At 38.3% G+C, this 26,065-nt stretch overlaps 4 protein-coding genes across 10 annotated transcripts; 3 read left to right on the top strand and 1 right to left on the bottom strand.

Annotated features, from left to right (window-relative positions):
- Positions 1 to 119: 119 nt before the first annotated feature.
- Positions 120 to 10,251, top strand: LOC110384382 (kelch-like protein 10). 4 transcript variants are annotated; one of them, XM_021345653.3, is made up of 13 exons: positions 120 to 184; positions 1,260 to 1,423; positions 1,735 to 1,986; positions 2,118 to 2,382; positions 2,507 to 2,671; positions 2,988 to 3,074; positions 3,251 to 3,397; positions 3,904 to 4,096; positions 4,536 to 4,681; positions 5,289 to 5,506; positions 7,883 to 8,063; positions 9,510 to 9,661; positions 9,980 to 10,251. In XM_021345653.3, the coding sequence occupies exons 1-12, from the start codon at positions 143 to 145 to the stop codon at positions 9,648 to 9,650; spliced, it is 2,001 nt and encodes a 666-aa protein (XP_021201328.1). In that variant the 5' UTR covers positions 120 to 142; the 3' UTR covers positions 9,651 to 9,661; positions 9,980 to 10,251. The 4 variants fall into 4 exon arrangements, with proteins under 4 accessions (XP_021201328.1, XP_021201326.1, XP_021201329.1 ...); XM_021345651.3 differs by having other exon boundaries at positions 9,486 to 9,661; XM_021345654.3 differs by having other exon boundaries at positions 155 to 425.
- A 415-nt stretch (positions 10,252 to 10,666) lies between these two features.
- On the bottom strand, positions 10,667 to 12,227 carry LOC110384384 (mitochondrial basic amino acids transporter). 2 transcript variants are annotated; one of them, XM_021345655.3, is made up of 3 exons: positions 12,063 to 12,227; positions 11,705 to 11,775; positions 10,667 to 11,617 (listed from the first exon to the last, which is right to left on the bottom strand). In XM_021345655.3, the coding sequence occupies exons 2-3, from the start codon at positions 11,736 to 11,738 to the stop codon at positions 10,767 to 10,769; spliced, it is 885 nt and encodes a 294-aa protein (XP_021201330.1). In that variant the 5' UTR covers positions 11,739 to 11,775; positions 12,063 to 12,227; the 3' UTR covers positions 10,667 to 10,766. The 2 variants fall into 2 exon arrangements, with proteins under 2 accessions (XP_021201330.1, XP_063893628.1); XM_064037558.1 differs by lacking the exon at positions 12,063 to 12,227 and adding an exon at positions 11,850 to 11,988.
- Positions 12,228 to 15,801: 3,574 nt separating this feature from the next.
- LOC110384400 (zinc finger protein 112) lies at positions 15,802 to 21,445 on the top strand. The gene is made up of 8 exons (XM_064037553.1): positions 15,802 to 16,219; positions 16,491 to 16,654; positions 16,868 to 16,992; positions 17,277 to 17,352; positions 17,440 to 17,465; positions 17,557 to 17,639; positions 20,764 to 20,950; positions 21,273 to 21,445. The coding sequence occupies exons 1-8, from the start codon at positions 15,974 to 15,976 to the stop codon at positions 21,443 to 21,445; spliced, it is 1,080 nt and encodes a 359-aa protein (XP_063893623.1). The 5' UTR covers positions 15,802 to 15,973.
- Positions 21,446 to 21,487: 42 nt separating this feature from the next.
- On the top strand, positions 21,488 to 25,974 carry LOC135117704 (zinc finger protein 660-like). 3 transcript variants are annotated; one of them, XM_064037540.1, is made up of 6 exons: positions 21,488 to 21,645; positions 23,306 to 23,473; positions 23,878 to 24,008; positions 24,407 to 24,527; positions 24,813 to 24,940; positions 25,179 to 25,974. In XM_064037540.1, exons 1-6 carry the CDS (start codon positions 21,503 to 21,505, stop codon positions 25,775 to 25,777), a joined length of 1,290 nt encoding a protein of 429 aa, XP_063893610.1. In that variant the 5' UTR covers positions 21,488 to 21,502; the 3' UTR covers positions 25,778 to 25,974. The 3 variants fall into 3 exon arrangements, with proteins under 3 accessions (XP_063893610.1, XP_063893611.1, XP_063893609.1); XM_064037541.1 differs by lacking the exon at positions 21,488 to 21,645 and adding an exon at positions 21,721 to 21,855; XM_064037539.1 differs by lacking the exon at positions 21,488 to 21,645 and adding an exon at positions 21,901 to 22,065.
- Positions 25,975 to 26,065: the final 91 nt, after the last annotated feature.

Here is a 26,065-nt window from a genome sequence, read left to right as displayed (position 1 = left end):
GTTTCTTTTTCATTGACTTACAAATAAGTTACAAACGTTAATAACCTCAAACTCTACGACTTCATGAATAACGCGGACGCCTTTATGTACTGAAAAAGTAACATTATAAACGTTTTTGATTTCAGCAAGACAACCGCTGAAAATGAAAATACTATTGTCCAGTAATGTCATCTGGAAAAAAAAGGTGTGACATGATTGTCATTCTTATATCATTTTTTTGCTAACCTAAAATGTTTTATCAAATGACTTGATTCTGCTATTTCGAGTTATTTTTTACGGTTATTTTTATAAATTTATTGAGCTAAATCTCGATTGTGTCGTGACACGTCCATTTTGCACTTAAGATTTTTTTAATGCGTGACAATTTAATAATGATGACTTTGCGTTAAAGTCATACTGAAATGGAAAACGACCCGAATAACACAGTAAGTACTGACGTAGTAGAGGTGGAGGAGCACAGCCGACCGCCTGCTGCCGCAAGTACGGCCACCAATGGCGTCTGCGCTATCGGTGATCCTCCTCCCAGCCCCATAAACATCAACGCACGTGCAAGCGTGCCCGTAAATATAGGACCGCTCTAAAATTATGCAATGGACAATGAAATCCTAAACTATTCTCAAATTCTAGGCTCGACAACGTACCTGACCAATGTGCGAAATAAGACCGCGAACAAAACAGGTCTTCAGCCAAAATGGATGTATATTACCTTTGGTAGTTTTAAATAGGGAAGAAACAAAGATTATTCATAAGCACAATACCAAACACCATAGCGAAAATTGTTTTAACTATACGTTTTAATACGGGATCATATAATCACATGACACACACGTCTATTTCTAGACTTTAAGAGAACGCCTTAAGTGTTGATGAGACCATGTATTATGTAGGACCTCTTGTATGCCGATGCACGGATCCACGCGAGACACAATTGATTAGCGGCATTCAAGAGGTTGATATTCTTTTCCAAGTGTAAGGAATAGGGAGTGCACCTGTGTCTGCGCAAATGCTCGTGCACTATAATATGTCCTGCGCAGCTGGCTGATCTCTTTAAATGAGACCAGCCGCCGTGGCCGAAATCGGCCGTGGACGCCATTATTATAAATGTATGTCTCTTCCAGACCTCGGGACTATAGAGTCCCGGATTTTTGGGAGGCGAACGTGGGGCCGAAGCCAACACGCTGAAGCCCTTTTGGGACATCTTTAATGAAATGGTGACACAAATTATTATTACATGTTTGACGTGGTATTGGGTTGAGCAGACGGCGGGTCGCGAGACTGGACGGTGCATGTCGGTGGCGGCGATGCAGGCGCTACACCGGCTGCGCGAGTGCCGGCTGCTCTGCGACGCTATAGTGCGCGCGGACGACGGCGCCGCCTTTCCCGTGCACCGTGCCATCCTCTCTGCCTGCAGCCCATACTTCCTGTAAATACAACTTTATTCTACATAGACTTTTAGGAGTTAAAGCGCCAAATGCTACCGTCACCAAGTAATTGGAGATAATTTGAAGGTGCGATGAAGAGGTTACAATGGGTCTGCGACATATGGACCTCGAATGTGCTAAAGTAAAAATTGTACTGGTGTTAAACCATTGCAACAGGCATGACTCTGGTGGTCAGTACAGGTTTGCATGACAAACATACGTGGGGAGACCTTATAGACAGCTGGTATTTACGAAGTAGCTAGTTCATATTTGCGATATTTTGTATCAAATATAAGTTACTGTCGATCAACAGGGCACTATTTACAACAACATTGCACTCTCGCGAACAAAGCGACGTGCTGATATCGGGCGTGCGCTCGGAGATCCTGTTGCTGCTGATCGAGTACGCGTACCTGCGCCGCATCGAGGTCACCGACGCGAATGTCCACGAGCTGCTCATGACTGCCGACTACCTCGCCTTCCTGGGCGTGCTGCAGCTGTGCTGCGACCATCTCAGAGCCTCCCTTAATCCCAAGAATTGTCTCGGTATTATGATGTTTGCGAGGTTAGTGGATATTGAAGAAAGTTTTAGGGCTATTCGCCTGATTACACTTGACTCCTATATGATAAGTCATACGAATACGTCGATGGATGGAATAACTCTAGCGTTTTAAAGCATTGCAGTTTTGTTTTCAGACGCGTATTTTGTTACAAGCTCGAAGCGGACGCTAGACGTTACCTGTTGCGTTATTTCGTGACTGTAGCGACACAAAGCGATGAATTCCTCCACCTGCCTCTCGAGGAACTCAACTCTATTATACTGGAAGACGAACTGAACGTGAAAAGTGAAGAAGTGGTCTGGGAAGCGGTGCTGCGCTGGGTCAACTATGATCCAGACAGCCGCTGGCAGCATACCGTCAAACTGATGGGCAGCATACGACTCGGACTACTTGACACACAAGTAACTTGATAATTATGATCATAAGAATATTGTTACTATGTAGTAAGATGTAAAAGAGAAGCCTGAAAGCACCCTTGATATTTCTCTCATCTTCCACTTTATGTAATTTGTTTATGTATTTCAGTTTTTCTTAGAAAACGTAAAAGACCATCCGTACGTTACCGGCAACGAAGGTTCACGACCCATTATTATTGAAACCCTGAAGTTCCTGTACGACTTGGAGATGATCGCTCAGAGAGACGGTGAAGTCGCCACGCCGGAGATAGCCCGCCCCAGAGTTCCACACGAAGTAATGCTATACTACTATTTTCATTTGATGGTCTGTTTAGGTAGTTAATCAAAGGATTTTAGTTCTATAAACTATATGCAGCTAACGGAGATCGCCCTTACAGTTTTTGTTACGCCTTGCCTTAAGGCAAGGGAAAGTGATTGTCTTCTTCTTCAAGCAATTAAGTCCACGGAAAGACCCTTATATAACTTTGCAATCAAATATATTCGGCTAAAATTGCTATAAACTATTAAGAAGGACCGAAGGCCTTCTGTTGAACCCAGTCTTAAATTCATAAAATGTAAAAGAACTGATTGCCGTTTTATTAACTTTTTAGGTTCTTTTCGCAATTGGAGGATGGAGCGGCGGTTCACCGACGGCATTCATTGAAACTTATGACACAAGAGCAGATCGATGGATAAAGGTAACATAACTTGTTATTTTACTACCAAAAATATGATGAAAACGTGGTTAGGTGTACTTTTGGCCATCCAACATCTGAAAGCTTGCCAGACGATCCCACGAAAATCGCGATCCCACTTACCGTTTCCTTTAAATTTTCCTGAGCTTCAACTCTTCAGTTTGAGTTTCTTCCCCCAGGTGGAGGAAGTGGACCCAGCAGGTCCTCGAGCATATCACGGCACAGCTGTCTTAGGATACTGCATCTACGTGATCGGTGGCTTCGATGGCATGGATTATTTCAACTCGTGTCGCTGTTTCGACGCCGTTTCAAAGTCATGGCGTGAGGTAACATTCACCGTTGACTATTTGTCCGCTATCATTTAACTTGGTAAAGGTCTGTAACCTAGAAAATGTTTATAAATATGAACATGACTTGCTAAGTTATCAAGAAGATAAAGCGACGTCGGGCGCCAAATTCTGCTAATTTTGTTTATTATTATTAAAATGTTTTCAGTTGGACAAGCGTTTTATGTTAGATATGAAATCGTTAATGTAGACTGAGTGAGAGTTTTAAAAATTATAGAATCAGCATATGCTCAAAAATGTGTCATGTATAATATCTTTTAAATTATATTATTTAGACAAAGATGAAGTATATTATTTAGATGAAGAAGACATTCCTGATTCCTTAGACAATATGCGTTGTGCTCGATATTATTTTCTTACAATTTTGGCCTGAATAAAGCCAGAGAACCCACCTACCTAGTACATAAAATATCGGATTGAATGGCCAAACCCGAGAGACTTTCTTTTATCTCTTTAGAGGTTTCTGATTCGAAGTATTTCTTCAGGTGGCACCAATGAACGCTCGACGCTGCTACGTGTCGGTAGCAGTCCTGGGGGAGACGATATACGCGATGGGCGGCTACGACGGCCACCACAGACAGAACACGGCGGAGCGGTTCAATCACCGCACCAACCAGTGGTCCCTGGTCGCGCCCATGAACGCGCAACGGTCTGACGCGAGCGCTGCTGCGCTGGATAGTAAGAAATACTCCCTATTGTCAGGCTTACAGGTAGACGAAATAAGAATTACTAAAAAGAGAAAGGGTAAAGATTTGTCCTCTTCTGATATCTGCCTTCAATGACGAAATTGCAAAAGAACGTAGAACACCATCGAGTTTCAGTACTCATCGTCTAAGGCGTTCTTCTTCTTTTTAACGGGTAGGATTGGTTTTCCACACTCCAGTTTTTTGGATCCAAAGATCCAATGTTGAGAACTAACTGCAAGAATCTTCGAAATAGTTACTAATTTATTGTTTCAACTTATTCTGAACACAGGAGTATTCATCATCAAGTAGGATCTACCGGATTTTACGATGCTTGTCACAATTTGAATCAATATTCTAACAAATAAATAAAGTGTTCCGATAATGATTTTTCACTAACAAATCTTAATTGATTTGAACTTTGTTTGTCACAGATAAGATATACATAACGGGTGGTTTCAACGGCCAGGAGTGCATGAACAGCGTGGAGGTGTACGACCCTGACACGAACCAATGGACGAACTTGGCGCCCATGCGCTCGCGCCGCTCCGGCGTCTCGTGCATCGCTTACCACAACAAGGTATTTAGGTATTATTGCTTGTAATCTTATTGTTTTAGACGTGACAATTACAGTTTGTTCGTTGGATGTTTTACCTATTTAAAGTCGATAATTTTTGCGATTTGTCAAACCTCTTAATTTTGCCGAATATCAGTTTTTTAAACAAAACAAGTCTCAATATTACATTCAATCGTTTAAAATTACATAAGTCTGGAAGAACAATTATATTAATCACTTTTGAGCTAATTAACTGAATCTGAGCTCAAATTGGAAGATGTTATCGTTTCAGGATTAACAGAGGTCATAATATTACGCCGCATTGTGATATGTTCAATGAACAAAAAAAGAGAAAAGTTATCATAGAAAATTCAAGAATATGACACTGCACAACATCAAATATCAGAACCCGGAAACTTTGCAATCTAGAATGTCGTCTTCATCTAATTATCATATACCCAACCAAGACGATGATCATTTTAGACGCCCTAGTAGCATATAAATCTAAAAAGTAGTGCTCAACAATCGAATGTCCCTTGGCAATTTTTGCTTATGTATCGATTCTTCAGCTGCTCCAATTATCTTTTCATTTTTTTTATAATTCTTCTAAACTTCCTTGTATATTTCACAGATCTACGTGATCGGTGGTTTCAACGGCATATCTCGAATGTGTAGCGGCGAGGTGTACGACCCCGCCGCGAACACGTGGGCCCCCGTGCCCGACATGTACAACCCTCGCAGCAACTTCGCCATTGAAGTCATCGATGACATGATATTCGCGATCGGGGGCTTTAACGGCGTCACCACTATATACCACGTCGAGTGCTACGATGAGAGGACCAATGAGTGGTAAGTCATGCGACAGAATTTACGATTTCGCAGACTTAGAATGTAGTTTGAAACTATTGAATTTTTCAAATTGGTATTGGTGTTAAGTTACCATTCCATATTTTTTATATATATAGAGACCGCAGATGACGGTGATCTATTGGTTTTTGTAGGAGGATGTTACTTAATCTTTAGAGAACCAATGTCTCGTGATCGAACTGATCTTATACAGTCATTTGAAATCAGCTTTATCTTAAACTGGTTATTAACGGTACTAAGTGACTACTTAATCACGTTATTCACAACACTTTATATAACTTATATTATGAAGCATAATAATATCTTAAACGAAGGCACGTGGCATTTGCTCTTGATAGCCCCGATCGGCTGGGTTTTCTTAGTAATGACAAAAGGGGCTCGTCAAGATTATTTCCTATTATCGAATGGTATCGAAGCATTAGGAATTGTTTAAATGAGATTATAAGAGGAGCAATGATAACCCATGCCGCAACTGTCTTGAGCACCAAGTTAATTGATTTGATCAAGACACCATTGTTAGAAGGTTGGCTATCATACTAGAGTGTAAGAATGATTTTCATATTTCAGGCATCATTGGCAATATGTGGTACCTGGTCCTAAGTTACACTCATACCCCGACTACATTGTAACATTGTAATTACGTTTCTATTTATAGGTATAATTGCGTGAGTGTTGAGATAATAAATGGGTCTGCTAGTTGCCTTGCAGTCGCAGCAAACCTGTTTGTTCCAGCAATTTCTCCTACTTTAGTAGCTTTATCAGTAGTCCATATTTTATGTCCTTCGGTAACTAATGTACATGTTTATGAAAACAATAATATGGAATACTTTACTATGTAATATGTTCTGCATAGACTTGTTGTTTGTTTGCCAGTTTAATCCTTGATCTCTGAATGCTAAGTTGTTATGTCATTCTAAGAGACCGAGTTAATCCTTCCAATATATTCTGGAATATGAAAACTGACAACAGCTACTATATACCTTCAAACAAGTTTAAGCTTACAATTACCTTCAAACTAATTTAAGTAAAACAACACAGCACGAGAGCGATACATGTGCTATTGATCCAATACCCTTTCTTATATTAGAAGTTATACTTATTTATAATTATTGAAATGACACAACGTCAGACAGACCGCATGCACACTGCACTTAGTTTCACACTTCTAATCTTTAAGCGTTGCCCTAGGCACGACTTTATCATACAGATTTATCATAATACATTTAAAGTCTTTGACAACTGCAAATTACGCTCGCCTTGCATTCCAATCGTGTGCTCGGGCCTTTAGTAAAAATGTATCGTATGATGAAATGTCTTCACATCCATCACAAGTTAATGAGGGATCAGTACGTGGGTTATCTATAATACTGTCATCGTGATGGCTGCGTGAACATGTTTTTCTGAACGGGTACTTATTCATAGAAAATTTTATAAGCTTTGCATCCGGCAACATTCGTATTCGTAGTGCTGCACCACGCATTGACCGCTTTTGATACAGAGCAATGTTATTAATTTATACTGCCTCGCTGCAGTTAGGCACTGTTCACTACACCGATTCAAACAATTATTCAATAATACAAAAACCGAGGGGCTCGTAGTTTGATCCCATCCATCGACCGATCAAAACTCCTCAAAACTTAGGAGAGCTGATAATACTGCCTCTGCTGATTCGGAGTCTTGAATTTTCGATATATATTGGACTATGGCTCACTGCCAGGTCACTCCAGAGAATGCACCTGTGATCTTTTATCTATTAGGATAGTCTAATTAGTGATTCAATCCGCAGAGTAGGTAATTCGTGTAGTTAAAAAGAGATAGGAGATGGTAACAAAAACTTAGGCAATACCGGATACAAAATAACTTCAAAAACAAAGCTCGATAACAAACAGACAGAATCGCGCGATGTTACACTACATAGATTTGAATGAATGCGTGATTGATAGGTCCTATTTGTTTTGTTCAATGTTTTGATATGAGCATATTCATTATAGATCAAAGAAGTTTTTTTTACTTTAGCCGTTAACGTATTTTATGAGAGAAAAAATATTAGATAATTTGTAGATAAGGAGTTTTATTACAACTGCACGAGAGCATAACCTGGATGCTATTCATTATACTATTTAGGCTCACCCTATTAGATATTCTGACTGCAAGCATGGCGATTTTCTGACTTGATCTTACAATCAGCCACAGTTTAACGTGTCTTCCTAAACGCAGAGAACCTCTTCAATCACTACTGAACCGACCGTTCGAGGTTTTGCTGAATCTTTGACCGATCAGCACACAGATTTGATCCTACTATTTTATTTCCAAACTGTCAACTCCCTAAAAGTCCCTAACAAAATTCCTCTGTCCCAGGTACGAGGCCACAGACATGAACATCTACCGGTCGGCGCTATCAGCGTGCGTGATCATGGGCCTGCCGAACGTGTACGACTACATTCACAAACACCGGGAGCGGCTGATGGAAGAAAAACGACAGAAGATCCTGCTGTCGGAGACGGCGCGCCATGGACAGCATCGCACGGCTTTGCCAGATGTTAGGATAAGTTTCTGTTGATTTACTTTCAAATCTGTTTAGATTTTTTATACAACAGGGGCTTGGTATCCAGTAACTGAAGCCAGTTCGAGGAAGACTAGTGTTTTAAATCCCTTCTTAACTGACTTATTGTGAAGGGGAACCTGGCACCCCTTAATAGATCTTGATGGCAAATTTCGTGACTTCTTTGGCGTTAACGACAGCTTTCTGATTTCTTGGAGTAGCGGAGTAGCGTAGTCTCTCTATACATAGATGGTCTTCCATCCATGCATCATCCTCGGTCTTAGTTTGCTTTCACCGCATGCAGTGCTTCTTTATTTTTTTTGTCATGTAGTCGCAAATGCATACATACTTCGGGTATGAGTTGTTCAAGGATCTGGACTAGATATAGCCGGCGAACTCTTTCAACCTATCGGTAACCTGTCTCTCTCCATGTTTCAATTATTCCGCTCTGACGTCATTCGCGTATTGTAGAGGTCAATGAGCCTTTTACGCTTATTTTTTATTATTTAAACAATTGGAATGTTCGTCAGCATAACATTAGTTTGATGACGTCTTCATAAAAAAAAACGATTTTGTTTTAATAATAACTTTGGCAGATGCGCAGTATTTATAGAACTACGCGCTTATCAATTGTTACCTTATTATTAAGTCCTAAGCAAATTACTATAAATTTTGTTCCTTCAGCTGAAAATGTAAAAATTTTAAAAGAAAGTTAGGTACAATACGATCGCGATAAACGACGGTTTATCGCGTGGGTCACAAGTTAAAATACCAACACAAAATCAAGACATGAATCAACTTTTAATTTAACCTCGACCATGATTTGTGAATGAAATGACATAATAAATAATCTTCTATAGTAGGTATATTCCCATACATTTTTATTTGCTTTGATTTAAGGTTTATTATTGCGCAACTTAAAATGAAAAGTAAGGCGCACCTCTTTTTTGCGTAAGTTTTTTATCTATCGACAAATGATGTTTTAATAACGTCATTGTTAAGAAGATATTATCGATTATTTCGTTTTTTATTAACTTTCTACGTAGTTACATCTTTCAAGCTACTTAATAATTTGGATGTGATCTTTATTTTATCTCTGTTTTATCACTACTTGCTCAGTTAAGAGTTTATTTTTAGTTCAGAGTTTTTTTTTATGTCGCTGGGAAAAAATGCATGCCCTTCGGGGGACGGGAGAGGGGTACGTGGGACTCCCCGGTACAGACGTTCTCTGTATACCCGCTAAAAAGACCCAGCGGCAGTCTGACCTCCCTGAGTGGAGGGTGGTCTGGAAGTCTATGGCATCCAGTCTCCCACCAGCGAGTCCCGGCCCGCCTTACGGCATGCCACTCAGTTTAGACCCTACCATTTCGACAAGCCTCGACGTTTTTCCGTCTCGGATATTAAAATGTTTCTTTGCAGAGTAACCGGCCGTGGTTGGTGCAGGTGCACCTGATGGAAGACAACGACGACATGCTGGAACAGCTGGGTCTCATGGAGAACCAGGCTGCGAACAACGATGCGCCCGCGCCGCCCCCGCCGCCGCCGCCGCCACCCCTCCCTCCGCAGCCTATGGAGCAGGATTAGCGCACTCCAAGGTGAATGCTGAACGATAGTCCTTATAATATACAGTACCTGAATAGAGCTGTTTCAGTTAGTAGGTGAGTCACGAGGCCATCTGCCATGTCTTTAGGCAATTCCGCAGCAAGCAGAAATGACATTACAGCATAAGTAACAAACATTTTTCACATATTCATCCCATCATCATGGTCATTTCTGCTTGCTGCGGAATTGCCTTCTAAAAGTTAGCGCCACTCAGTGACTCATGGGCAATTGCAACCTTTTTAATTTTATCTATATCTGAACAGGGTTGTGCAAACATCTCAACAAGGTACTGTACCATTCGGTTGTTTCAGGTCTCACTGTTATTCGAAAAGCCTACCCGACGATAGTAAACTAACTACCTAATCAATAAGATGAAGAAATAAAAGTCTTAGGAAAAAGTATAGTGAAGTTAATATTATGTAAAATTATTATGTAACCGTCCTTTATTTTTAAAAATATTTACATTTATTATAGCAATTTTGGCATATTTATAATGTTGTGATATTTTCATAATGTGAATCATTCCTGTATTTTTGGAATATTTTTGAAAATTGTATGAAATTTTTCAGACAAGTATATGATACTTAATAAGAAAGAATTATTGGTGTTTCATTTCATTTATTGTACTGTATAATTGTTCACTTTGTTTTTCTTTTGTACCGTGTTGCTTACACAGGTATGAGGTAGTCGCTAAGTCGATCCGCCATTTCGTAGCGGGCGTAGCACTCTCGTAGCCGCGTAGCATTCTTGACATTATTATTTCTTTTGACATAAAATAGTTTATGATGGCAGCAAAACTTTGTGGTATATATCTTAAAACTATGTATAGTTCCACACGCAGATATGTATTAGGAATAATAAACACTTGATAACTTTATGCCCGCTATCATATTATTATTATGTTTCTGATAATTAAAGTCCCTAGTTAACAGACTTACGTATGCTTAAAATATAGCAACTGAAAAATACAGAAAAGTAAGCGAGAAAAAAACAACAAGTACAAAATAATCAACTTTTTATCTCCGTCTTCCACGGGTCATAAACAAAATCTTTCTTATTATCATTAAAAAGTCCACAGTTTATCAATTTGGACCTTGTTCAAACGTCGTATTGTCGGTCGTTGTTCTCACACACCGCTTCACTGATGGTGTTGGTTTGCGCGTAGTGGACGTTGGTGACTCCGGAGTCATCAGCCATGCGCTGCCACACGCGCTCCGTCCACGCCACGGCTGTGAAGCACGCGCCGTTGCTGATGAAGGCCCGCAGAGTGACCGCGCCCACACCACGCCCCATACTCCTCCAGCCGTCAGTCCTCACAGACTGCACGAAGCAGTCCCATGCACCCGCGTACCTCCCCACAACGTCACCTTGTATCCTCGATTTCACCACGTCAATAGGATATAATACCACCCACGATAAAGCTCCTGCCGCTCCTCCCGCCATAAACACTTTCATCACAGATTGATCTCCTCGAGTCATCGCCTCGTAAGAGGTAAAGTATATCGCGAACGCAGGGCAGTCGCGAGCCATCGTCACACAAAGTCCCCGGAATAGTGCCTTGAAACCTCCAGTTCGAATAATGTGGCGGGCTCCGGCCCACGCTCCTGAAGGCATGCCATCTCCAGGTTTCGATAGTTGCTGCCGTGTTTTGACTAACTCCACGGGAGCACATGCGAAGCTTTGCATTAATCCTGCAGCCGCTCCGGCAGTCGCATGCGTGCTCAGAGCCTGCGGATTGGGCAAGGCCCTTCTCGTGTTTCCATATGCACCAAAAACTATAGCATTAACAGCCGCTATACCGCCCAGTGGAGCTCCAACTCCACGGTACGCGGTAGACAACGTTCCTCCTTTCAAAAGAGCCTTCGTGCATTGAAGCGCACTACCTCTGCCTGACTGTATGTGCACTTTCAATGTATCCAAAGGATGACCAGCAATGATTCCTGCACAACCTGCAAACCAAAATATTTTATAAGTACCTATATGAATAACATACATACAATGATATTTAATATTAGTGTTTTATACGTTTATCTTACCCCCAATACATCCAGCTACGAAATCTAGCGCCATATTTGCAAGCGTACAAAATTTCTCTCACTAGATGTGCCTGAAAAAACGAGTACATGTTAAGAGGCTATTCGGTGTCCATTACAATCATGGATTAAAAATGTAGGGATCTACCTAAGATGGGAAAGCTGAGATATTATTAACAAGATCACATTGATTTTAAATCATGCTATAATTGGATGATAGTCTTCGCCGGGGGCAGTAAGAATATGAGCATCTATCTTGTTGGAGATTGTACGCCAGTCTATCGGTAATCACTTATTTACATAAACTTTTGGGGTGACCTTAAGTAAGTTCATGATCTTAAAAGTAAGTTGAGGTGCTTACCTCCGGCGTTCAAATCAGGTAATCGTAATGTGAATTCACGTTGTCTCCACTTGAGGTGACGCCAATGAACATATTGGTGGAGACTAGAACAGTAGAGAGAGCTTGTACTGCGGTCCAGCCTCTCGGGTGAGTAGCTCGGGTATGCGGTGCGCGCGCGCTGGTATCGCGGTACCGGCCGCTTGCGATACTTCCACACACATTATCTTCTCCTTTAGGTCACTGCGATAAACGCAAGGGTCAAAATACGTCTTTGAAACAAAATAATTACACCTACGCCAATAATTTTATTCATACTGCAAATTTTTCCATCTACTTGGGACAGTTAATGCCTTACTGCAACAACAATACCAGCCATTGTCCAGAAAAAAAGCCTTTAACAGAGGTAGCATCTTCGTGCCTGTTGGTGGTTTGTCAAGCTTTTTTAGCTTATTGTGTAGGTACAGCCCATTCTATGCTTATCACATAAATTGAGTCCAATGTGAGTTGACCTCCTGATATCAAAAATTGTTCTTATATTTATACTTGCTTTAAACCTGAAAAAAGTAGATATAGTTACTCAGTAACGTATGTTTTAAATTCCCTCCCTTTTACGAAACACTTTGATACTTCGTTTTTTCTAAACACAAAAAAGCTAGGACTAGGTCTTATCTCTTTTATTTTAATAAAAAATATGAGACGAAATATTATTGTTTAAGTAGGTGGATTGGGTATAGTAAGTCAAATACCTTCTGTTTGTTGGTAATAAAGCTGAATGAAACCCACCAAATGTGACTCACTCTGGCACATTGGAGTTCGAAATTCAGTAGAGCATATTGTATGTCTTTATGTATGAATATGAAAGGGTACGCTTTCGAGGAAGTTCCGTTGCCAACATGTTAGGGTTTGGTGATGGAAACCATGAGAAAAAGAAGGAAACTTGAAAATTGGAAACACGAATTAGATAAAACTCGACAGTTTAGAGATGACTTGATAAAGGCAATGGAGAGTCAAGGGAACTTCTCAACCCTATGTAGCAACTACCTCGTGTTTGGGTTTATTTCATTCGTTTTAACAAGAACTGTACACCGAGATTGAATTATAACTGCCACATCAGGGTCGATGGTGAAGGGCGGGCGTTTTGGGGGCTGTCTTTTGTTTTGACGTTCGAAAAGTGCTGATTTTCAGCCTACTTTGAATAAATGACTTTTGATTTTGATTTTGATAGTGAAGGTCGTGAAGGTAAAATAAATAGTTGATAGCAGCTACTTACCTCATGTTTGGTAAGTGCTTTAGCACAATAAGCTTTTGCTGCAATAACAAAAAAAACGTAGTTCAAAAATCACTGAAAGGGAAAAAACGCTTTTGAGATGGTGGCTCTAGAAGTCGATGGCAACATAAACAGCAGACGCACTCGAACTTCTAGAGACTTAAAAGTTTTATTTTTTTCCCCTCTAAGCGATTTCTGAAGCCGCTTTTAATTTGACCAGCTTGTCGTACCTACTTAAATGTGCAAGAATATTATTCTTTTATCTTCTAGGATAGGCAAGACCTTTCACCCCCCAATGAGATGTTGTTGACCGCATCGAATAACAACGCTGATCGATTAATATAATATCAAATAAAAGACATGTATGAAAAATATCGTTAACTAGCTATTGCCCGCCACGTCGCCTGAATTTTATTCTTAAAAATGTTATTAGTATATTTTCACTACTTTCACGTCAGAGCCGTTACAAAGATTTCGAGATTCCGGAAAACAAAGAGATATTGTAGGTAATCTAGATAAAAGTAATATTATTAGCCGTAAGTTTACCTTTAGGTATTATTTACCTATCCAGCTTTAACCTAAGCTTTTTCAGGAACTACTTAATGCATAAGATGGTGAAAACCAGACGAAATAATAATAAAATAAAGAGACAATTTAAACTTCTCGAAACATCTAATATGTTATGTATAATCTAGCATTTGAGATATAGCAAGTTCACGTGATGATGATAACATGACTCGACACTTTTATATGACGACAGTTAGACAGCTACTTATTAAAGTTATAGATAATTATTTTTAGGGCCATCTGACTATTAATGCCAAAAATATAGAAGAGTGCAAGGCAAGGGGTAAAACTAACAAAACAGTATTCTGTCCACGCAATTATTATGTAACAAAGATTATCGTTTTGATATCGAGAACTATGATGGACACAAACCGCCAAAGACTAACATTGATTTGTTCTACTATAATGGATTGCACCAGTTTTTTTATTATATACTTATCATTAAATTTGTTGCCGAAACAGTTATGTATTAACCGCATGCTCTTAAAATTTAGGAAGGTTCTTAGCTACCCATGTTATGGTAGCTTAAGTTTCTTCGTTATTGAAAATAGCGAAAGATATATTTTAGTTGCGAATATTGAGCGACATTGTCGCGCTCTCATCGATAGCGACACATACAATCTAAAGACACATACACATACAAGCTTCGCGTGTCCAGATAAATCAGTCGAGTAAATAAACACTATTCTGGATTCAACCGGCATCGGTGTTATGTAAATATCTGCCTCCAACAAGTGCACGATGTAGATGAGGAATTTACTGTACCTACTCTATTTTGAATGCAGTGTTCTCGATGGTTAATTCCCAGAAGGTACCTAAGTAAGTATCTGATTTAAAGTCTGGTTTGCCGAAACTCCATAGCATAGACCTGCCTATAACGTACCTTCCACAATTTCGAACAGCGGTCGATCGGGCATCCATTTATCCAAACGTCATTGCAACGATTGATGGGCCATGTGAATGGAAACTCAAGCACAACGGAATTTCAGTAAAGCTGAAGAGTTTGTTTAATGTTTTAACGCGCTCATCTTTAAAACATTCTTTTAGTGTTTGACTGTCTACTTATTTATGTAGGTATCAAGCAAGGCTATAGGCTAGGTAGCTATAGCTATAGGCTAGTTTGCTTGCGAGTGCGCGGAGTAGTTGCCACGGGACGCGAGTGATACCGCTGGCGGATGCTGTAAATATATATGACAGTTGCGACCTTCGACTCCAACTGTTTTAGTGGAATATTTATTGAAGATCAATAAACAGACGTTTATGGGCTTGTTGGAGCAGAACAAACTATAACAACAGGCAGTCATTAGATTGATCGACTGGGTATTGTTAACCGATTGGCTAATCAGTACACGAATGAAACAAACATCGTTCTGTTCAGAGATAGACAAGATAGCTTGTATTATTAGCGGACGTAACTTTGGAAATAGAACAAGTAAGATAAGATTGTAGAAATGCCTATAGCGGGCACCTACCTACTTCTCCTTAGCTTAGCAACGGGGCTGGGGGTGTTTCGAAAGAGTTACCGCACAAGTGGCTCTAGAAGGAATTGGAGATATGGACATGGTGGTAGAAATTTTAGTCAGTAAGAGTCTGACACTTCCTCCGGCAGAAATCCTCCTTAAAGCTATGCCCTGTAGAGTCCATAAAATAAATCTGTATAACATATGGAATGCTATTATAGTAGTTATATACCTATACATATTTAAAGTTTTCTAAACAGTCAGTGTCAGTTTCTTTGTACTAAAACACCTAAATACTAATTCCGAATTCTAATTATATAAAGCAAATGCACGAGCAGCTGTAAATATATCTATTTTTTGTTTTTAAAGATACAGATTAGTGTTTTAGTATTATTTTCAAAATTTCGAAACGAAACTTTGTAAGTAAGCGTCAAAGTCAATGTCAACTTGCCAGTTGTCTGTCAATGTTTACGATTCTCATCTCGTCGCATCACAATCAATATTTTTATAAATATTTTGCATGTTATGCTATGTGTGATACTAATTAAATTGGCGGTTAAAAAATGCAGTGAACACCGAAGAAACATTTACTCTAAATAGTTTAAAATAGCCTGTACTAACAGCTTTTTAGTACTAAAATGGATGCGCAAAGTGCATTGGAAGACATCGGGAAAGGAAACGACGATGAACGTTTACCCAAGGAAGACTATATTGAGATAGAGATACCATACGATTTCTACCAATATCTTAGTTCGGAGCAGTGCAACATACAGAACATGTGTCGAATATGTCTCGCTACGGACAACGAAGTGTTGTACCCTCTAGTTGCTACCAAAGAAAACAATATTCTAGCTCAAATGTTTACCACATTGACTTCTCTACAAGTATGTACAACTAAGCAAGCCCCAGTTTCTTAATAAAATTCCGAATTTGTCATAATATCCTCACATACTTGTTTCTGAATCTCATAATTTAATGTGAACTTACGGTAATTTATCCGAGATATCTATTGAGCAAATCTTATTCCTATCAATCCAAAAGTGTTCCTAATATAAACAGTTACTAAGAACACTCACATCAATATCATCTATGTATAAAAATTCATTTTAATTGCCTTCCCCTCTGTACATTAATATAAGAAACATGTCCGTTCAGTTGTTCCCAGGAGATGGTTTGCCATCAAGCATCTGTGAGCCGTGTCAGGCTCAAGTGATGCACTGCTATGAGTTCAAGCTAAAGTGTGAGAAGTCTGACTGCATGCTCAAGTCCATACTCAAAGGAGAATTCATTGCCAAAGAGGAACTATCTGATCATAGCATGTTGGTATATGTTGTCCTTAACTTGTCTATTGATTGTTTTGTGCTAATATGAACCTTTTTATGTACCTAGATAAATAATGTGCCTATTCATATAAAAATCATGAAAAAAATATTATTTCAGAAAATTGCTATTGCTTTAATCAACTGTTAAATTATGAAAATAAAATATGAATTGTTTATGTATATTTTAATGCAATTGCAATTTAATTTCAGGGCTGTAAAACAAGAATTAGATAAAGAAAATATGGATAGAAATGATATTAGTAACTTAGGCATAGATGATAATGTATTTTTAAATGATAATATTGAAGTTAAACAAGAACAAGAACTATTGGAAGGTAACTTGCATATTTTTTCATAGATAAGTTTTACTTTTACAAAGCACATAATTAAAAAACCTGGACCGTATACATTTATAGTTTTCACAGTATTCATGCATTTTTGCAAATACTGAAAACCAGAATAAAATAAATATTTTGGCAGCACCCATACAGCAAATGTGTCAATTTTGGCCTATGCATATATAATAATCATAATCATGGTATGGAACCGTCATTATGTAAACTAAAATAAAACTGGCTTGCATTTGGCTGGTGTTTAGAATTTCTGTTTCTATTTCCAGATGTGCAATATTTAGAAGATCTCAGTGACAACAGTGATAACCTGACTATAGTACAAAGTACCAGGAAGAAGAAGAGGTGAATTTAATTGCATTTATGTATTTTCGTTTACATTATGACTCCATAGTTTCTGTAAATTACTCATTTGTGTTTTATTTATTTCAGAAAAAAAGTAGCTGATGTTAATGGTGGTATGTAAAACAGTATAAAATACATTGAATTTTTTGTTAATTTAATATATTTTTTTAATCAAATTAAAGTGATTTCTAAAATGTATTTCAGATTATAAAATTCACAGAAACGCTTCAGTAAGAAGTAAACATGGGAATAAAGGGAACTCATTTAGATGCAAGATTTGCTCTAAGGTAAGTAGATTTATTTTACACTAGCTTCCGCCAGCGACTTCGCCTGCGTGGTGTGTTGATAAAAAGTAGCCTTTATGTTAATCCACTACATACCAAAGGACATTGTTCCGGCTCCATACATGTTCTGCCTAAGAACCGTTCGAATGGAAAGTGACTTCTATGAACTCTTTAAATTATATGGAATCCTATGAAATAAGTTTTCACGAACGGACACTTCAGGAAACTAAAATAATTACGAAAAAAGTTAATATTTTGAGGTTATAAATAAAAAATAACCAAGCTTGTGTGAAATATCAGAGTAGTATTAATTAAAAATCAAACTACACTATACAAGATAACAACAACACTATGTACAGCTCTATATGTTCTCTTCTAGATCTAGGGAAAGACTACTCTACTAGATACTAGGAAAAGAGATGAAATGAAATGAAATGAAATGAAATCGTTTATTTTGCAAGTTGGACATTACATCACTTTTACACGTCATTTTTAAGAACGCTGAGGTCGGCATTTCCTAATGACTGATTCCTGAGAAGAAATGCCGAAACAAACTCAAGGGTCATAGTCTCCTTTAAAGTCCAAACATGTTGTAAATCAAAATAATATTACGTGTGAGTGTCACCATGTACGCGGTCTGGAATGACCTTTTGAGGAAAGAGCCACATCAGGCTGGAGCTGACCAGTCCCAACAGACGGCACGCATGCATCAGTCGTCGTGTAGCTCAACCATATCTTAGGGAGCTCAACGACACGACGATACCAGATCTGCAGAACATTTGCGTAGGCCATTCAAAAATACTCAAACCCGCCAGACTGTATTTATGTTATAAGAATATATAATGTTGCTCGCATACACGATACTCACATTCACAATAATAATAATTAAAAAAAATAATACAATTATAATATATAAATGTAAAAAAAAAAATGTCATTAATAAAAAGATAGTACCTAGTCAAGTTTAAGATAATTCTTTGACAATGATCATTTTATAAAGTTGCATTTTCTGTCTGTCCCTATGAATGCTTTAGATCTTTAAAACTACGCAATGGATTTAGGTGCGATTTTTTTAATAGATAGAGTAGGTCAAGAGGAAGGTTTACACCAAGGTTTTACATTGCCACCGTCCGAAGACGGGGCGTGTGACTAGTTTTCATAAATGCTTAGGATTTGTATGAAAAACAACTACCTAAACGCTTTTGCTTTCAACGTTACGTTTCTTAATATATAGTGAATCCACTTTAGATTTGTGATAAAACGCATAAGTATCCAAAATGGAAGAGTTCCTTTCACCACAATTCATAAAATATTGATGTTATTACGATGGAGAATTATTTATTTAAATGATTGTTACTACTTTTATATTAGACAGTTACCTAGCTATATACATGCCATAAGGCGGGAATCGAACCCGCGGTCTATTACCAAGAAGGCACAGACCATACTAAAAATGTCATTACCACACAAAATAATTTAACAGTTAAAGTAAGTTTTACCAATAACAATGAAAGAGGTTTTCGAGGATGTGCAATAAAAACAATATTTATATTCAATTAAAGGTTTTTAATCATCAATATTTCTCAATAATATATTATCTAAGAACTGAGCAGGGGGTTCAATTGAATTTTGGTATCTCGCCCAGCTTAAATACCAAATTATAGTCATTATGCGGGCACAACAGCCCACTGTTCTACGCCCAACGATACAATTGCAACAGTAATGCCTGATGGTAGGAGCTTCTTACAAAGTACACAATTGCGTCCAACAGTGCATTGCATTTTATTATGCTCGACTGCTTCAGACCAACACGTCGTACATATAAGGTCATGAGCTTCAATCTGTAATAAATAAATACAATAAAACATTAGTAAATGTCAAGTAACTTGCAATTGTGGCAATTAATTTGGAAACCGAGAAATTGTGTGCTTATGAAAACATAAGTAGGTAGTAACATTCATAACAAAATTAGAAAAACACTTTCGTAGACCACTTACCATACGGGGAACAGTCCATTGTTGTATGCAACGAAGTATATCTTCGTTTTCTAATACCAAAGAACCTCCAGCAGATCCACAATTTATACAATATACTATATTCTGCATCCATTGTTGTAATTATACTACAACTAAATTCGATCACAGACAGAGCGATATCCGAAAATACCAGGAAAATCCAGTCCTTTACACAGCCGAGTCTACCAAGTACGCAATCTAATCGGAGTCCGTAATCAAGCCAAAGTTGTTAGAATAAAACCATGAAACGCATAAAAAATCACAAAAGAAACGATAGTCGCAAAGCAATCAAACTGACTGAAGTACACCAGTGTTGCCAATTACGAAAACTATAATCCTACTCGAATGCCAAGCTAGAAATTCGCGATTTCGCTTAAAACATATAGAATACTAGTTTTTTTCTAGCTAGTCAATTTAGGTATTCAAATGAATAAAGTGTTAGCCACTAATTTTAATAACCGACTTCGGAAAGGAGGTTCTCAATTCGGTCCGTATTTACCGAAATCGCGAAAATTTCCGAAACTGGCAGCACTGGCTGACGGAAACATTTTATAAGGCATCAATAATTGTGACCCAACTTTTTATTTGGAATTTATTTATTTGAAGTGTCCGTGGAAAACTAAAATATGTTTCAAACAATAAAAAATTAAATGAAAATTATAGTATAATTTATATTCACATCGGTTCTTAGGCCAAAATTGAACAATGTCCTTTCAATCAAATCGGTCCAGCCGTTTTTGCTTGATTGAATAACAAACATACATCCATACATTCTCACAAACTTTCCCATTTATAATATAAGTAGGATTTTCATTCCCAGAGTAAGTACCTAAATATCTTAATTTTACTATTGACAGCTGTGTTGCTGGGAAGCTTCCCAACCATAACACTAGGAAGCGGTGAAAGGTTTTTGGGAGTATTTCCCAATGTAAATAACTAGAAAAAGTGTTAATTAGCCTAATTTAATTTTTTTTTTTACTTTGTGTGTATATTTAAACCTTACTTCAAACTAGTAACATAATGTACCAGGTAATGTTACATTGAATACACGTAACCATTTAAACATGTATTTTCTAAGTGTATTCATTTTTATAATTGAAATATTATTTCAGGTATTCCACAATTTGAAAACATTCCACGCGCACGTTAGGAGCAAGCACCCAAGTAATCAACATCAGCATATGTGCAACCAATGCACTGAGTCTTTTGAGTCGGAACACGATCTTAAAGTGCATTCAGCTATTCACGTTAAGCATGGAAACATTTGGAAGTGTAACCAGTGTCCTAAGGAGTTTAGTAGTAAGTTACATAATCCTTAGAATTTATATTCTGTCGTTGACCTGGCTCGAATGTTGCACCAAGCATATTTCTTCCAATATTGGTACCATATACATACATATATGTCATTAAAGAACCTTGTACTAATAGGACTCAATTTCTATGTCATACTATACTTACAATATTTGTAACATTTAGGCAAAATGCACTTTACGCTACTATGAATAAGATTCACTTTTCATAGACAGAGCACTTAGTATATTTTGACCAATATCTACACCTAACATTTCTATAGTACAAATTCAACCTTATACCACTATTAATAAGCTTCAATTTCTAACAGCGCGCACAATGATCCGCCGCCACATATTTCGTCACATGGAGTCCAAGCGTCACTCGTGCGATGTGTGCGGCAAGTCGTTCACGGAGCTGTACGCTCTGCGCCGGCACGAGCGCGTCCACACCGGTGAACTTGTGGAGAAGAAGCACAAGTGTACTATGTGTGATAAACGGTAGGTGGATTTTGTGTCTTATTGTTTAAGTAACATGGGTTATTTTCGCTTGAATTGTGCAATGATCGGGCGCCACATATTCCTTCACTCGTGCGATGTGTGCGGCAAGTCGTTCACGGAGCTGTACGCTCTGCGCCGGCACGAGCGCGTCCACACCGGTGAACTTGTGGAGAAGAAGCACAAGTGTACTATGTGTGATAAACGGTAGGTGGATTTTGTGTCTTATTGTTTAAGTAACATGGGTTATTTTCGCTTGAATTGTGCAATGACCCGCCGTCACATGGAGTCCAAGCGTCACTCGTGCGATGTATGCGGCAAGTCGTTCACGGAGCTGTACGCTCTGCGCCGGCACGAGCGCGTCCACACCGGTGAACTTGTGGAGAAGAAGCACAAGTGCACTATGTGTGATAAACGGTACGTGGATTTTGTGTCTTATTGTTTAATGTACATGGATTATTTTCGCTTGAATTGTGCAATGACCCGCCGTCACATGGAGTCCAAGCGTCACTCGTGCGATGTATGCGGCAAGTCGTTCACGGAGCTGTACGCTCTGCGCCGGCACGAGCGCGTCCACACCGGTGAACTTGTGGAGAAGAAGCACAAGTGTACCATGTGTGATAAACGGTAAGTTGGATTTTGTGTCTTATTGTGTAAGGTAAATGGGTTATTTTCGCTTGAATTGTTGTTATGTTAGTACAGGTGTTTTTGGAGTAGGTACCTAACTTATAATAATTTCGGTATCAAGATCTAATGGTACCTACTAGCTGTTCTGGGAAACCACCAACCATAAAAATCGAATTATTCAGAAATAGCTTTTCAGAAAACTGTTACGAATGCCTTAATTAGCTAGAATTACATTAAGTGTATCTTATCTCCCAACCTGTGATTAATATTAGGGGCTAAAGTATGAAATTGCCGTTTTATTCTAGTAGGTTTTTGAATTGCCATAGAGTCTTCATGGTTTGAGGTTTTCGAATGAAACTTTTTTCACGTGGTTTCTGTGATGTTCTTCTTTTTAAAAATGTGAAACATTTGATTATCGATGTTCAATTGTTTTTGTTATTCAACTTAAACAAGAAAGATGGACACTGCGAAAATTTGAGTAATTTTTGAATATGAATTCCGACGCGGAAGTAAACGGCAGAAACAGCCCGCAATATCAATGCTGCATTTGAAGAGGTGTCTGCTAATGAACGCACCGTGCGATTTTGGATTAAACGCTTTCGTGGTGGAAACTTCGACTTGAAGAACGAGCCATGAAAAAGACCGCCTGACAGGTGATTAACGAGAAATTAAGAGAGACGGTGAACGCCGATCCTAGTCAAACTACCCAGATACCCAGCCGAAGACGAATAATGTTGAAAAAATTAGCAGTAAAACAGCCACGACTCATGAATCGACCTTCACCGTTATTGCTCCATGACAACGCGAGGCCTCATACAGCAAAAGAAACCGTTTTAACTCTTCAGGAACTGCAGTTGGAAACTATTCGTCTTCCTCCATATTCGCCAGACCTTGCTCTAACGGACGACCATTTTTTTTTGTGATTTGGACAATTATCTGCGTCACAAGAAGTTTCTTTCCAGGAGGCAGATCAAAATTCTTTCACACAGTTTGTGCAGTCTAGATCCTCAGAGTTCTATCGTAACGGCATAAATGACCTTCTTATTAGATGGCCGCAATGTATAGATAATAATGGCAACTATTTTGATTAAATAAGTTTGTTAAAAATTAAAAAAAAATTCAATTTAGATTTTCAGTACAAATCGGCAATTTCATACTTTAACCCCTATTATTATTTTTCCAGTTAAGTTTGATATGATTTCTCTTAGTGAATAGACAAACAAACATACAATCTCCTCAGGTACAGTAACAGCAGTCTACTAGCGACTCACATGTCGCGCCACATAGGGCTTCGCCCCTTCGAGTGCAGCGTCTGCGGGAAGCGCTTCACGACCAACCGACTGCTGTCTTCGCATCGACTAGTACATTCTGAGAGCAAGCCCTATGCCTGCCAGTATTGTGAAAAACGGTAAATAGTTGTACCACAGAATAAGTTGTCTCTTTACTTATATGTTTTTATAGTTTGAATCGAAATCTGATTAAAATTTTTGTACTACATGCTTCCAGCGCTAAATCTAGTATGTCTACAACAGCTACTTAAACTTTGTAAAATGTATAAATAGCCCCTTTAAAAAAATCATTAGACACTTGTTAATACTGATCGGAAGGATTTATTCAGATTCTCGACATTTGTATTTACTTTTCAACCTGTTAAACTGGAAGCTACCCCTTATTGATACTAGGGCTCAGAGAGACTCAGGGATTCTATTAAAGTGGACGGAGACAGGAAGTTTGAATAATTTCTGGTTTTCTAGGTTCTTAGATTCATAATTATATAATAGTTACATATCTGATAATATGTTTTCCCTACAGTTTCCGTCACGAGTCGACGCGCAACACGCACCACCGCACGCACACGGGCGAGAAGCCCTACGTCTGCGCCGTCTGCGGGAAGAGCTTCATACAGAACTCCAACCACACGCAGCACATGCGGACACATACCGGTACTGTGATGTTCTACTTATTTACAGCATTTTCTTATTATAAAGTGTCATGCTTGCATCTATTAAACTCTAGAATTGAAAATTCCTCAAATGACCCCTCTCGCTGTGGATGCAGCGTGAGAGCTCTTACTGAATATAACCATCCTTCTTGAGCCCTTCAAGTACTAGGGCCGTGGTAACCCTTTCAAACAATTCTGCAGCCCGACAGGAGCCTATTCCTGACTGCGTTTCAGACTGTATTTGGAAATAATGACAGACAAATACAGCAACATTAAACCTCAAATCCTCAGTTATTTTTCAATTCCACATTGACTATATCCATTGTTGCAAATTATTTGCAAAATATTAAATTCGGCACTTCTAACAGTTCTTATTTCTTAAGTCATTACATTTTTCAGGTGAACGCCCATACTCATGTTCGATATGCGATCGCAAGTTCTCATCGGGGTCTTCACTGAAGAGTCACGAACGAATACATTCAGGAGAAAGACCATACAGCTGTGATGTTTGTGGAAAAGGGTAAATAATTACTTTTATCATTTCAATTGTCTGTTTTTGGCAGAGTACATATTTTGCTAGAATCTTGATTGAAGTGATGAACTCCCACTAGTACTTACTGGAATACGAAACATTTTGTAAATAAACAAGCGAATGAGTCACACCAAATACATCCTTATCCTTGATAATCATCTGAAACTCAATAATTACGTTTATTATTGTAGAAGAGCGTTCGTATATTCTAAAGCCCTTCTTCAATATTAACACTTATTTACATAACAATAAGATACAATTTACAACCCACAGGTTCACCCGCAAGAACTTAATAGCGCACATGCGCCAGCACACGGGTGAGCGTCCGTACGAGTGTAGTCTGTGCAACAAGAAGTTTCCGAATTCCACCAGACTCAGGGATCATCATAGAGTGCATACTGGTTAGTATACTGTATCTGCTGTATATTCTTCTCTTAAGTACAGAGTAGTAGAAGAGAGGAAAAAGAAAATAAAATCTGTAGTCTATCTGAATTCATACTGTATTTTATCGAACAAATTTTTCTATTACCAACACCCTGACACGCTAATACAATTCCCATTAAACTGTTTTCAAAAAACATAGGAAGCGAAATACTGGTGCTTACCCAAATTGTATCCAATTGCTTATTCTGTTTCCAGGTGAAAAGCCGTTTGAATGCACAATCTGCCCTCAAAAATTTGCAACGAAATCTCAACTGTTGAAACATTGTAAAACCCACCAAAAGAAGAAGAGGCGAACTGAAACCCGTGGTCTAGTCATATTGCAACAAGTCGAACCCGTTCCCATGGTTACCGATAGACTAATATTCAATAAGGAGCACGGCCAATTAATTGCAGTTACTGAAAATATTGAGAACAAGACGCTTGAAAACACACCCAAAGAAATGACTTTGAACATGGTGCAAGAAATGCCCTTAGAAGTTACAGAAGAATTAGTGTTACAAGATGATAGTAATATGAAGGGAAACCTTTTAGTTGTCGATAGTAGCCCAAATAATAACTATGAAGCTGGCAACATTTGCTTGAACACAAGCAATGTCAATATTATTGATGATGTTAACTATGATGGTGAAAACCTGGTAACACTGAATGGAGGCGGAGTCAGTATTTCTACAGCTAACCTCGAAGGTACTACAGTGAAACTGTACCAGTTAGACCAAAGTTTAGTACAAATACATAGTTCTGGTGGGCAAGTCACTATTAGTAAGATTAGTAGCAAAATGACTGCCAACTTTTAGTTTTTAGTATAAGAACAAATTAAGTAAGATGGCAAACATTGAGGTATTACAATAGTATTTATTGTTATTTTTAATATATCCTTGTATTTTAAACTTCTTTCCTTCTAAAGTAAGAAGCACAATAATAGAAAAAATTGTTTTATGTGAATAAACAGTTAATGAAGGTTTTTCCAAAGATGGTCATATTCACATTTATTGTTTTGTATTCATTTGAAATGTTCAATAATTTTAAACCTATTTAATTGTGTCGTTAAATAATTTCAGTCACAGTACCTATTGCCAGAAAGA

This window comes from Helicoverpa armigera, chromosome 13 (genome assembly GCF_030705265.1).
Source record: "Helicoverpa armigera isolate CAAS_96S chromosome 13, ASM3070526v1, whole genome shotgun sequence".
NCBI classification, from domain to species: Eukaryota; Metazoa; Arthropoda; class Insecta; order Lepidoptera; family Noctuidae; genus Helicoverpa; species Helicoverpa armigera.
Note: the sequence above shows the minus strand (reverse complement) of the source record. Positions and strands in the feature narration are given on the sequence as shown.